We start from the raw sequence: 14,556 nt of genomic DNA, 5'->3' as shown, positions 1-14,556 counted from the left end.
AAATATAGTGAGAATTATGCTTTTTCCATGTTTAGTAATAAAATGTATGAAGGCATAAGATGTGGATGCAACATCCAAAACAGTAAGCGTCTATGATCCAAGTTTTCCAATAAAGGTCCATATGAACTGAAGGAGTGTTTGCAGTATCATCTGAATCCAGGCAAGTTTAATCCAAGGAGAGCATTCAGCCTCTCATTGCTGCAATTATGGTAAGTTCTTAAATGCCAAAATAGTAAATACTTGAATTTACAGCTGTAAGCTATTCTTCTTCTTTCTTATAATCCCGATAGCCATGAATTATCCATTAATTACAAGAAAATATTTTTAATCTTCTTAGAGTTATCTTAGTTTTAGCCAGCTCTGTTTTCTGCCTTGCACTTCTCTTCTGCCTGCAAGGGGAGTGGAGTGACGTACCTCCAACCAGGCACTGTTTCTCCTCTCTGTGACCTGCTGCACTGCTTCCCAGCAGCCTGTACCCTCTGCCCAGAGCCTGCCATGGCCACAGAGTTTATCTGTTATGTGGCACCTATTTAGGCCATTTCTTTGAGGGTCATCTCAGCTTCCTCCTCTTGCTTCGGAAGTCTCTTCCTTATAAAGCCCAGACATGCTCGTCCAACCCGTGGTGAGGTAAATCTCTGTTCTTGGCCGCAAGGCTCTCAGAGAAAGCCATCCATTGCATGTCCAGCCATGAAAAAAACAAACCAAAACAAAACAAAAACCCACAAAGCACAATGAGAACCTCCTCTTCTACAAGCTCCACAATCCAAGGACTGATGAGTCAGCACAACCTTCCAGCAAGTTCTGCCTCTTCCGAGCTTAGTGGGTTCCTAAATAGCTCTGCTATTCCTGCTCAGCTCTTTTCCAAAACCTGTTTGAGTGTACCCAGGCAGGGACAAGAAGTAGCTCAGGCCATCAGGCAGGGCTACAGTCCCAGCAAAGGTGTCTGATATGTACTTTACATTTCTCTACAGCCTGAAACAAGTAACCAAAAGCACCCGTCTCCTCTCAGAAGGTACAACCATGCCACTGCAAAGATGCTCTGAAGGCCGCAGCGAGGTCCATGGGCAGCCCCAGTCAATATGCCAGAGCAGGCCCCTCTCAGCCAAACAGTTCTCCCTGAGTACAGCTCAGGGCTTTGCTCAGAAAGGCACACTGCCATGAAACGTGCCCAAGGCCCTCCTCTGCTCTGCTGCAATTTCTGTGTTTCACCTACGGTGCCTGCTCTGTGTGCTGGTATCCCTCAGCTACACAGCTTCTCGCTTCAGGACAGAGTATCTGTATTTCTCCCTTCGAGATGGCATGCAACCAGGTAAATTCAAGTAAATTCTTCGCTTTAATTCTTGTCACCGTCCCAAGGAGGTTGGCACAGTGCTGCAGAGCTTTGCCGGGGGAAGCGTGAGCAGCTCTTTGTGTGCTGCCACAGGGCAGACATCACTGCATGAAGCAATCTTCTCCCGTGCCTTCAAGTAGGAACTTGAACATCATCACAAGGATGGTTTAAGACTCATCCTTTTCTCCATCCTGCTTCTCTGCACAGGATGGCTCCAGTTCTGCTTCCTGAAGCCTTGGCGACCTGCGTGGTTCGCTCACAGGAGGCTGAGGTTGCCTCCAACCCCACAGGCCCTGTGCCATTCTGTGGGGTCACATAAACCAAGTTCTACCAGGCAGCGATCTCCACAGCAGGCTGTGGGGTGGCCAGCAGGTGGGACTCTACCAACGGGCAACCACAGCCTGTGCTTGGCTCTGCAGCCTTCCATTTTCTCCTCTCCTGTCCCCGGCCTTGGTGTCCTGCTCTGGCCTAAGCCTCCCAGCCTGGATGCCTGCCCTCCATGCCTCCTCCAGCCTTGGGCCTCAACTTTTGCCCTGATTCCTGCTTCCACACAGCTTCATCTCACCCTCCGGCCTTCATTTCTGCTCTATTCAGGAGGTAAGAGCCCTGTCCCACCCAAGCCCAGGTATATGGGTGTGGTAGCACCATGTGGGATTTAACACTGAGGCGGTGCTCAGAATGATTCGAGGCCAAATGGATTCCTCCCACACCTTGGCTGCCCCAGGAGAGCGGGGATACACGCACGTTACCCCCGCGAAGCTGCGTGCGGGGTCCTGACACTGCACAGCTCCTGTTTTCATGTCATTCCAAGCAGCCTGTGAGTGCTGCAGGTCTGCAGTGCACAGACAGGACCCTTGCCATGTTGAAATGCCTTCCAGCAGCAACCACCCATGTTGGCAGGCTATTAAGTTTCTACAGAATTTTGACAAGTCTCCAGAGGAACATCAAACCATCCCAAATCTCCTGAGGGGCTAAGAATTTAAAAAAAAAATGAAGAAGAAAAGAAAAAAAATAAAAGAAAAATCTGACTTCACATGTCATTATTCCCTGCAGCTTTGTAGCTAATTTAGAATCTGTTGATCTTGGTGCCAATAAATAGTTTATCTTTAAACTACCTCTATACTTTCAGGCTTGGTTTCATTCTCAGGTTAGCGTTGATCATTTAGCTAACAATTCAGTGATCTAACAGAGCCTCTAAGAAGAGATATTCACTGTATATATCTGTCGGTGTGTATTTGTTCCGTTAAGCAGAACCTCACATGATAGCTGAATATTTCTTTACAAAAATCTGCCTTCTCGGAAGCAAGCAGTGAGCGCGGCGTTAATATAAGTGCTAATGTGCTGCCCTCCAGTGGAGTCGGGATCTGGTTTAGGAGGTTGAGTTCTGCAAACCTTCACTTGCAGCATGTTTAAAGAAAACACTCATATGGCAAATATGAAGTCACAACATTAAATTAACCACTGGAGGGACAGTGTTAAATCTGTTCAAGAGTGTTTTGTGGAGAGGATAGTTTGCATCTGGCTTTAATTGTGCAGTGCAAAACAGTGCTGTCCCAGAGCACCTCCTTTCTCTGCAAGTACTGCAGTCAGAGGGAGCAGAAGGTCGTCAGCTGCTTGTGGATGACACTTCACATTTCAGAGCTTCTGAGGGTAACTATAGGAAGTTCTCATTTTTAAAGAATAGCCAAATCCAAAATGTTTCAAAACCGACCAGATGTTACATGTAACTATTAAGGCAGCTGGAAGGAGCTGTATTTATTCACTACAACATCCCTCATCATCTGGTAGGAAAATGTGGCACCTTCTGGTTTGTACCAGAAATGATTATGTTTATTTGAGCATATTCAATATTTCTGGGAATAACTTTAAACCACTTTTTTCTTTCTTTCTTTTTTTTTTTTCCTTCTCTCACTGGCTCTTTTTCTTCCAGACATTTTAGGACAGTCATTGCTTCCCAGAGGTCCCCTTCTTGTCCTCATTTCATTTTTCCTACATATTGTAAAATCTACAATTGGTTCAAAGTTACATTCACAATCTTAACTTGCCTAAAGACTCTTTTATCAAAGAGTAGCTTCAGATGAATATAAATTTTAACAATGGGCACAACTAAAAGTTGACGTTGTAGAACTCAAGACCACAAGACCATGATGTTCACCATTGCTTCAATTTTCTTTGGGTATTACCCTCTTCATTTTCTACATAATGCTTTGCCATGTTTCCATCACACTGCCTCTACATCAGGACAATGCAATGCTTTTAAAACCACATCTTCATGTTTTCTTGTGCTCATATCACTGGAATGAGATGAGGAAATAAATGTGCATATGGATGATAAAAAACTCTTTTTCTGCTCTCAGCATAGTGGAGTTGTAGCACCACAAATCTTCCAACTCAGTCTCTACCAGCACACATTTTCCCTTTTCAGTTCTTCTTCTCCAGCTGGACATCTCTTCCAGCCAGTGCAGATGTGGGCTGGTGGGACACACGGTCATTCATCCTCCCGTGCTCTGCCTTGCTCATTGCCTAGCATGGTTTCAGCAGTCTGCCGTGGGGCTTGCAGAGAGAGGTTGTTTTTATAAAAGTTTTGGATGGTGGGACCCTAATTTTGAAGGTATTCTCTCCCCATCTGTGCTGGGGGTCAATAGCTCCAGTTGTTTTATTAGTGGTTAGTATTCTTTTCTTTTCTTTTCTTTTCTTTTCTTTTCTTTTCTTTTCTTTTCTTTTCTTTTCTTTTCTTTTCTTTTCTTTTCTTTTCTTTTCTTTTCTTTTCTTTTCTTTTCTCTTCTTTTCAGAAATACACCTATGTCTTCTGTAAAATCATAAAAAAAATAAAGATCCTTTAGATGTGCAATACAATATAACCTAGTAGGTAAAAGCAGTCTCCTAAGTAGTCCTTGACACGGTGGCTTTAATTTCTATATGGAGGCAGGTGCCATGGGCAGTCTGGACTTCAATAAAGCATTTGACACTGTTACACATAAAGAACATGGAGCAGGTCCACTAGGTAAAAAACAAGCAAGCAGAAAGCTATGGATGGGTCACGTCAGGAGAGGAATTACTGAACCGAAGGATCCTGCCTACTCTCCAAAATATATAAGGGTATAAGAAGCTGCAAACTGCAATAAAAATTTGCTAGTATTCCAAGCCATAAGGCAATTTTCCTGCTGAAACAGACAAAACTCAAATAAGCTTGTATTTTGCATAGCACTGCTGCTGGTGTTGTCACAAAGTTCTCAGGATTTGCGTGGGATGGGGGCAGTGGGGTGGGGGGAATAGGTTTGCAAAGAAAGTGATCCCTTTTGTTAGACCACTTGATATATCTAGACTAAGTAAACAGCTCTCAGGCCTAGCTCCTTCAGCAGGTCCAAAAACCAGCAGTATAAGCCACGATAGCTGCAAGTTAGAAGCAATCACTCTCAGATCAATCTTATTATGCTAATCAATTCCACCACATGAGAGAGAATGATGGTTAGCACCTGTGGAGTTGGGGGGTTGCTAACTGGGAGGGCAGTGACAGCCTGTCAGTTCCTGCAGAGGTGGGGAAGAACAGGGAGGTGGGGTGGGTGCAGAGAAAAAAAAAAAAAAGAGGTCATTAGCACCTGTGATATATTTTTAAATATGTTATTACATTTCTGGTATTTTGTAATTAACCCAAGTTAATTGCAAGCTCTTGGATGCGCATTTCCAGCCCAGAGGATAACCGGTTTATAAAACCAGCTTGCTCCCTTGGAAGGTTCAGCTTGACATAGCCTAGTAACAGGTTTATCAGATAAGGTACCACTAGGCTTAATGTGCTCCTTAATTAGGAATGTAAACACCTTCATTAGAAAAAAAAAAAAGGCCTCAGAGAAATTCTGAAGAGATTTTATGATTATCAACTCGAAAGAGAAAGTATCGCAGAAGAGAAAGCCAATTCTTCACTAACTGTGCTTCTGTGAAGCAGAGGGATTTGCCTTCACCAGGACATCTGAGATTTGAGGGTTCCAGCCTGAAGCAGAGATTTGAGGGGCAGCCAGCTCCTTCGGGGGCATGTGGGTATAAATAGAAGCATTTGCGTACACGTGCATGCCTGTAAACATGCAGTTTATGTAGCCATGTGTGTAGAGTGGGGCTGTGACTTGGGCTGCTGTTAGACACGGCCGTGCTTGCTCCTCCTGTATGCCTCAGCAGGTTGTAGCTCATAACTACCCCCAAACACAGCCAACGATTTGGCTGCTCCAGCATGTTACCCCTCCTCGTCTTGCACTGGGCCTCGTCTTGCGTTTTGGCCTTTAGGCCCCATCCCCTCGCTGTCCCCACAGGTGGGACCCACACCCATGAGCTGTGTGGGTGGAGGAGGTTCATGGGGGTTGCTCCACCAGCTCATCCCAGGGCAGTAACCCCCTGCCACCTCGCCCTCGGGCACCTTGTGGCCCCAGCTGCCTGTGTGGCCAATTTTCCTGGCCGAGGGCTCCCCCACCGCTCTCCCTGCTCTCCCCAGTGACAATGGTGGCTTGGGCAGCTTGGGATATAGCTCTGAATTTAAATGCAGCCAGCCTTTGGTTTGCAAAAGCAATAAATTCCCTTCAAACATGGTTATGTAAAAAGTAGAATAATACAAAAAATAATGTTTGTTGGCAGAGTATGTATCCCTTTGTCTGCAAGACAGAGGCCTGTTGACAAACAAGAGGCTTTTCTGGGACTCAGAAATCAAGTACCAAAGTATAAAAGACCACCACCTAATACTGAGTTTGTTATGTTTGCCGAACACAGTGAATTGGCTCCAGTGTTGCTTAATGCACTTGTACTTGAATTTCATGGCTGGGACCATCCCAGTGACATTCTTCTTCATGTGGTGACCTGCTCCTGAGAGGCTCACCCTACGAAAAGCCCACCACTGCTACTCATTGTCCGCCTGAGATGCAGCAATTCGTATGTTTTCATGTAAACCATGGAAAATAAAAACAGAACTCTGTTTTGACCATTCTAACAAATATTCTGTTTTTTAGCTAAGAATGCAAATGTGCTGCAGAGCTAAGAACAGACATTATTTATTGATGGCCACCATAGGGTTTCTATTCTATTTACAATTTCTGTAACTTCTGTTGATGGTCACCGTAGGACTTCAGCTCAATTTCTTCCAGTAAAGTATTTCTAAATGTCTTCTCTTCTGTCCTGTCTATCAACAATTATAGTATAGAAAGGATGTCAGTCTCTGCAGGGTGCTAAAAATCCCCTGCTTCCCAAATATCATCATGTTCTGAGGTGCTCAGCAGCTCACAGGATGGGACCCTGAGGAACGGAAGCAAAGTGTGAGCTCAAATCCTTATCGATCTTTGTAATGAAAGCCAAGGCTCAGGCTGTTCTCATTATGCTATCTGTCATCTAGAAAGCATAAAGCCCTGTAAAAAGGAAAAGATGTTAGGAAAACGTCATCACTGCATCAGTGGTTTGTATTTTCCTAATAGGCTTTTAATTTTTTGCTCCAAAGGGGAAGTAATACATGTCTTAGGAATTAGGGAGAGCTTCTGAATCTAAAGTGAGTTGTTTTCATCCCAGCAATTTCAGCTCACCCCTGAAAGCACGATGCCAAAAGTGAGAGTCCTGTCCCTCAGGCAGGGGCAGGCGGTGAGGCGTCAGGCCCTGTGAGAAGCACAGTGCTGACGCGGCCCTGGGATTACCCAGCAGATAGCGTACAAACGCAGTTCCTCATTACTTCTTGCACTGGAGTTGTTCAATCCCAAAGCATATGTGCTCATCTACAGTCTGTCCCGGTGGTGTCAGATCTGGCCTGCATCCCTCTCCATGGAAAACTCCAGAACCCCCCAGGAGTGCATGGCACAGCCTCTCCCACCTGCCCGCTGCTGGCCTTTCCTACAAGAGCAGCCCAGGCCCTCTGACAAGAAGTGAGCAAGCCAGGAGGAATATGTTATAGCACTTCCCAGCAGGAGGGGCTCAAAATAAAAGGGATGTCTTCATGTAAATCATCTTCAAAAAATTTTGCTTTCAGAGGGGTTGAAAGTGAGCCTCTCCCACTGAGGAAAATCCTCATGGGGGCTGGCCAAAAAAACTCAAGTTTTTTTTTCCTCATTACAGACGTGAGGTTTCTGATTTTATTTTTTTTAGTTGTGTGTTAGAACAAATCCCAGATTATTATTGTTTGTTTTTTTTTTAATTATAGAAAACAAAAGAGATCACGTTACTTAGCCTAGGGGTCAGAGCAGCCTTTTGACTTGAGGAAGGTACAGGCCCCTGCTCACATTTTTTGCCCTCATGAGCATTTGCTTGCATAAAATAACACTGACAGGAAAGCCATGGCAGCAACCCAAACATCCAGAGGTCATGAGGGCCTTCTTATTGCTCCATCACGTCCCCACAAAATACCCTCCTTCCAAGCAGGAACACCACTAAAGTGAACTGTGGGTACTCGCACCTAATTTCTGCCCTCATTTCCGCAGGCAGGTGAGCTGGATGCACAAAGCAAGCTTAAAAGGGCCTTTCTTTCCCTCTCTCTTTTGCTTTTCTTCCTGCATCACATCATTTCTTTCTTTTTTTTTTTCCTGAAAACATTTTTCAGAAAGCTGATGGCCTGTCTACACGAGAACCAACATGTGTCTTTGTGTAAGATGAGAAAACAGCTTTCGATACAGACTTCCAGATGTAGTTTCCAGATAAGCCAGTCTGTGAGGAAACACACAGCTCTTTATTAGTCTTCATTGCCCCCGCGTCTTCAGCATGTGGTGCCCCCATTAACAAATCAAGCAGTCTTCTATGTCTCCTCTAGCCAACGCAACTACCACTGGAAAAAAAATCTCATTCCTACACCTGAGCAATGAATTATTTTTCTGGTGGAGGTGCCAGATCACAGAGGCAATTAAAGAGGTATGTGTAGCTTGAGCTCTTGTAGCTTCCTTTTGATGTTTCAGGTAAAAGGAAGAATAGAGTTGTAGCATTGTAACGCTTTTTACATCTTTCTCTGGGGTTGTTTTTAACATGTATTTGCAAGGTCGAAGTGATATAAAGCAGATATGAGAAACTGTGTAGTTCATCTTGTCCTGCAAATGCTATATTGTTCTGTGCAATATTCTGGTGCTCACAACAATACAAACTGTAACCAAGACTACACAATAGTTTTCTTCATAATCTCCATGTTTTCATTTGCTTATAGTTGTCTAAGTTTATTTTCCTGCCAGGCTTGTGCTGCCATCATTGTCATTCAATGACGGGCTCAGAGATGCCTCTCTCCTCTTGAAAAGAAAATTCAAACCGCATCTTTTTTTGCGAGGCTGGAGCCAAACTAAACTCTGCTGCTGAACTCTGAAACTTATGAGGCCCTGCAGTGAGGATTATATGCTTATCTTAGTTAAGAAGGATTTAGCAGCATCGGGAGCATACAAAGATTATCTACCAAGTGCGTGTGAGAAACTGTGATAATCTGTGGAAAAGGCAGTTCACGAGGTTCCTCTCATAAACGTTGGGAACTCAGGGTAGGCACTGGATTTGTTGGTGGCACCTGTGAAGTTCGTATGGTCTACCCACATTTATTTATACAAGTCCTTTTGTCTAGCGTTCTGCTTCCCAGACAGATATGTCTGTGTGTGTACAGAAATATCAAAATAGCAAAGCTCTCAGAGACAGCTGTTGTGCCTTTCCTCTCACGAAGTCAAGATTTGCATCCTTGAAGTGTACCTGCATCAGTGATGAAACTAAAGAAATGCAGACACTAAAAAAAATCCTCTCTGCAACATTAAGAAGCACAGATATCTTTGATCCTTGTGTTCCTTCTCATTTTTTTACAGACTTTTTTTAAAAGACAAAAAATATCTATGATAGGAAATGAGCTTTTACACTGTGTTAACAATGAAGACTCAGAACTAAAATAACAGTTAAGGCTGTCTATCAGAAGTTATGAGTTTTAGCTTAGACCACCAACTACGGTAACCTCAGTGTTTGTGTATTCTGTATATTTACTCCATTTACTCATGGATACTGTAAACCTAGTGGCAGCACTACTTAATTATCTAAGTAAATTAAATTCAAAAGCTGACTACAGCAAATGCTGCTCTTTATCCTTCAGACAGCACGAACGAAGCATTTTCTGCCTGGGGATGTATATATTTATTTATTTATTTATTTGTGTGTACCTGCCAGGCCATGGTAACATGCCGCAAAGACTGCACAGAAGGACCTTTCATCTGGGAAGAGAAATATTTGAGTAACAGGGTCTCAGGCGTCTCTTTTCCTATTGCCCCGGGCCAAACCTGTGCCTCGCAGTCTCCTGGAGAGAAGCTGAGACAGCGAGTCTCTAGCACTTCTTGCTGTGGTTGCCACCGGGAAAATAGTCTTCCTTTTCCTGTCAACTTCTGTGTGTATTCCTAAGTTATTAATGAATATGCCCTGAAAGGCAAATATGGCTGTAATTAGCAACCCCCTCTAGTCATGCTGAGACTTGCTGTGTGTCGCACACCTGATCCACAAAGACCCAAGCTTTGTTTTACACCTCCTCTCCTGACACCCACTTGTCCTCAGCTGAAGCATTGAGTCAGGATGTGCGGAGGGCTTTGCAGATGAGCAGCTGGAAATCCCATACTGCATGGGGGCCATTACGTGGTCCCTCCAAAAATATACTTCCAGCTTCTTCCTGCTGACCACTGCCCACCATCCTATGGGACAGGGTCATTTGTTTTAGTTGAAACATGCAGACTGACATTACTCCACTCTGGTCAAATATTCAGTGCCATAAGCTCAACGCCAATCAGCTGACATATTCTGCAGCAGATATTTACGTGCACATGAAGAAGGACTGAATCTGTAGGACAAAACCAGCACAAAGTGAGGCTTTCCCAAAAATCCTGTATGGTGGAGGCGCAAAGAAGGATTTACTAAATTGTTTCTGTGCACCGGTACACATTTAAATCTGGATTTCCTACACACGCTTTAGTACCAGTAATCAAAAAGATCAGCAGTAGACCAAGACTTCAGCTTTGCCTGCCAAACATTCATAAATAAAGGGTTTTACTGGAGCAGCAAAGCTCTACACAGATGCATGATCTGCTCCTCATCTCCTGAATTAAGAAGTTGCTTAGTATGCCCTGTGTCCGCAGGGGACAGCCCCTGGATTGCTTCAAATCTGGAGCTCGATTTCTGCCCTTTGGGACTACTGAGGCAGCATCCAATGCCAGCATCATGGCAGTCGGTGTGAGACAGCAGACATGTCCCGAGTGGATGCATGGATGCCAAATTTGTGTAAAGCAGTGTTTCCCTCTACCTGTTCCCAGGGCCCAGGGCTCCTCATTTTACTCCTGGAGGCCCCCAGCAGCACTGTGTACCTGGGAATAGGAAGGGAAGGGGCACCTTCTGTAAATTTGTTCAAGAATTCCCCAGAGCTAATTACTTTTAATGGTTAGGGACCATAATAACTGGAGTTTTTTTGTTTGGTTGGTTGGTTGTGCTTTTTTGTTGTTGTTGTTGTTGTTTTTCCTGCTTCTTGGCAGATGCAGGCAGATTGTCCAAGCTTTGCATGTTTCTACATATGTCAGCTAGGCTCAAAAGTGATCTTAGCACTAGAAAATCCCTTGTTGTGCACATGGGATTAATGTGTGGTAGATGATATGGTGTGGGTGTAAATTAAAATGCTTGAAAATTGACATCAAGCCCAAGAGCAGCCTAGCATGTCTTGGTAGATACCAGCAGGTATCATCCCAGCTGAGGGGCTACCTATGGCCCTACTGCCAGAAACCTCCTGCATCAGACTTTCCCCCCTCCTCCATTACAAAAATAAACATTTTGGTTTTTAACTCTAAAGGAAACAAAAACAAAAATAAAAACAGGGAAAAAAAAAAGAAACAGATGAAACACACAAACAGAAAATAACATTGTCAGTCTATAGCAACATACTTGAATGGGTGCAGCGGGGGGGAGGGAGGGAGGAAGGGAGAATAATTAATTTTAACGTTTTGGTTTTCCAGTCTGGGAAAAAAAATCTCCCCTAGTGTTCTAATCCGGTCACATTCAGCACTTTGAACTGGCTTTTTCCAGTTAATATTTGCCATATGCTTGACATATTGCCATGTGTAATGACAGAATGCAGGGGGAAAAAATGTATGTTTACACACAAAACATACCCCTACATGTATATTTATATTGAGATAGAAAAATATTTTATGTATGTATGTATAACTTGACACTTTCAACATTTTATGTAAATAAATACCAAATGGATAGAGAAGATTGTATTATACATTAATAGGCTTATACTTCGTTTCCATTTTTCAAATCTGGCCATGATTGCATGTAAGTACCTCAAACAGTAAACATCTGGGTGGCTTGAAAGCAACTGAAGCATGTTTTTACTGTAAGACATGCTTTTACTGTAAAGTTACAGATTCAAACTTCACCACTGAAATTCTGTGTCCAGACCCAATTTATAATAAATGTGATGACTTTGCAATACCAGTGTGGAAACAGCCTTGATAATATTCATTTATGAAGTCTAACAAGCTCTCTTATAATTAGGATTCAATTTAACAGACATGTGTGTGAAGATTATATTCCTGGAACTTTTCCAAGTAACTATACTGTCATAGCCAAAGCCTTTGTCCAACTTAAATGTTTGACAGTTTATGCAATTGCATGACTATTTTCCATCTCTCACCTCCAGCTTTAGGACAATTTATCTCTGATTCTCTTTTGTTTCTAGGTTTCAAAGTGCAATTTCCTGCAGAAAAGAATATACTTATAATTCAGCTTGTCCACCCACCCACCCACCCGGTTACCTGTCTCAGCTAGCCCAGTTGCTAGAAGGAACATATAAAGCAAGTTCCTAGCTTGATGCCGGCGTGATATAATCTTTGCTTAATCCATTTAGTGTTTAAAAATGTAAATGTTAGTGGCTATCTCAAATTCTACAGTGCTGCTCTAGTGGAGATTGTATGCTTGAAAGTGGCACAAAGCAGCAATTGTACTCTTCTGGGAGCCAAAAAACCTTGCAGTATTTGAGATGTGGAAAATTTAAAAAGCAGTTTACATCTACTAGGACCAAAGTGTTGCAAATGTATCTCAAACATTTGCAATTTGAAGCTGTAAGATCCCTAGGGCATACTATGTGCTGTAACAATACCATTAAATATATTGTATCATGCTAGAGAAACAATTTGTGTTGCTTTTTCCTGTCTCTTTTTATCCCTTAGAAAGAAATCCAGTACATGAATATGCAACATTAGCTCTTATTCAAAGTTATTCATAGAACTGAATTTGAAAAAAAATGAAATAAATTAGCACGTGTGTTTACAATAGAGATCACAGCCTTTATTTCCCCCCAGCCATTGTAATAGCACTTAAAATACAAAGTTCAGCTTCCTCCTTGAGTTAAAGCTCTTAAATCTACAGCTTTGCCTACGAAAAGAAGCCAAGGCTTGTTAGCAAAGGCAGCTCTGGGCTTTCCCAGCAGGTCTGTGGGAGCCAGCGAGGAAGGTGGCTGCCTGTGCCACTCGCTATCAGGTCACTCCCTGGCTCAGCTTTTAGATGCTTCATCTAGATCTTTTCTTGACAAATCTGATGTGGTGGGGTGAGGACACAAGCCGGGCTGGGCTACTGACCCCCAGCCCTCTTTTATTTAGTGATCATGATGTAGCTCTCGGTACCTCCATAGGAGGACTTCTCCATAAGCCAGCAAATGCCAGGGTTCGTAGCCTCATCTCTGACAAATTTGTATGCAGATTGCAAGGCCAGGCTGCCTCATGCAGTGAGCCTTCTCAGAGAGGCAGATGTGCAGCAGTGTGTGTGTGTGTGAGTGCACGTGCACATCTCCCCTCTCTTTGTTTAGACCTCCGTATAGCTCCAGGCATCACTCCCGTTTACCTTTGTTCTGATGATGAGCCCTTCTGTTCTTGTTTTGGCAACACACACAAATATTTACTGATGTTCATAAACAATCACCAATTCTATCGTTTCAGGTAAAATATCAAGAGAACATGGCTCACCTGGGTGAATGTAAATGGACTCATGTGTTCCCTTTTCTGGTGGTAGGTATCCACATGCATGCAGGCATTTCCAGCGCGCAAAGATCACTGGGTTCTGCTCGAGTCTTTGCAAACATCTATGAATTGCTAAGACACACCTACAGACAGCTGAGCACCGGACACTGGTGCAGGGATCAGTTTCCATTCAATAAAACACTTAAGCATCTCCTTCAGTGCCACTTAGACTGGAACATCTGTTTAAATCTGTATTTCCCAGTGTGTGGGAGAAGTTAATAGGGAGGAGGAGGGAGGAGAAGGACCCAAAATGGAGCAGAAGCGGAAAAGACATCTGCTCCAGCCCACCAGGCTCTGGAGGAGCTGATTAGCCTGGATGTCACATGAAACTCAGCCATATCACTGTTGAGGCCCGAGGCAACTCGTTATCTCAGGTTGTTATAGTTGTCCCTTACAGTCACATTTGTGAAGGCTCATTAGAGTTGGGAGCGGGGAGAGAGTAAACTCGGGCATTTACTGCACCAGAGAGAAGGAGAAATAACAGGTCAGGAACCACGGCCTTCAATATTTTGAGGAGCAGCCATGACAACAGGCACAAAGGTCGGTGCTCTGAGAAACTCTTAACAGGACCAAATTGCTGAAATCCATGACCGCCTCCATCCCATGCAGCGGCACTACTTCAGCACCTGAATGTTAGCTTTGGGGATGCCTCATGGCACAAGGTCAGACCCACTGTAATGGCTGGGCAAGGGGAGGGGACAAGGTGTGTTGGAGGGAGGCGGTGGCAGTGATGCTCTGGTGTCTGTGGTGCAGGTTTCCCTGGTGTACTCCGCCAGCGCTGAATACTCCAACTGCGGCGAGAACGAATACTACAACCAAACCACCGGCATGTGCCACGACTGCCCCAAGTGCGAGCCGGGTGAAGAGCCGTACATGGTAACTTCAGCATCCTCCTCTGGCTGGGGGACACGTGTCTTGAGCTGCCAACACAACGTGAGAGGTGGCCAAGGGGGCCGCACTCAATCTACAACATGAGTCTCTCCCATGCCTAGCGAGCCGGCAGGCAATTCTAGGATGGAAAATGCCCTGCCTAAAAACAAATGCTTTGTTACAAGGTGGTAATGCATTGGTATGAGAAAAAATAGGGAAAGAAAGGGATGCGTGAGCAATTTTAGGCCACGCATCCCTCGGATGGGAGCGCACGCATGCACGAGTGTGCTGTGGGGGCAGGCACCATGCACCCACACACCCATATGCTGCGTGCCAGGAGCA

At 44.1% G+C, this 14,556-nt stretch overlaps 1 protein-coding gene across 3 annotated transcripts in view; it reads left to right on the top strand.

Moving 5' to 3' along the window:
- The window catches only part of LOC310892160 (tumor necrosis factor receptor superfamily member EDAR-like), a 461,331-nt gene that overhangs the window by 420,709 nt on the left and 26,066 nt on the right, over positions 1–14,556 (top strand). For 2 of the 3 annotated variants that reach the window (XM_083819543.1, XM_083819542.1), the window contains exons 1-3: positions 1–209; positions 13,264–13,332; positions 14,098–14,220. The exon at positions 1–209 is cut by the window's left edge and continues 1,718 nt beyond it. In XM_083819543.1, the coding sequence (XP_083675669.1) occupies positions 207–209; positions 13,264–13,332; positions 14,098–14,220 (195 nt within the window). In that variant the 5' untranslated portion in view covers positions 1–206. The remainder of the gene's footprint in view (positions 210–13,263; positions 13,333–14,097; positions 14,221–14,556) is intronic. The other variant, XM_083819544.1, reaches the window with a different exon arrangement.

The sequence above is a fragment of the Anser anser genome (assembly GCF_964211835.1).
Source record: "Anser anser genome assembly, chromosome: 1".
NCBI lineage: Eukaryota > Metazoa > Chordata > Aves > Anseriformes > Anatidae > Anser > Anser anser.
This window is presented reverse-complemented; position numbering and strand designations above follow the sequence as displayed.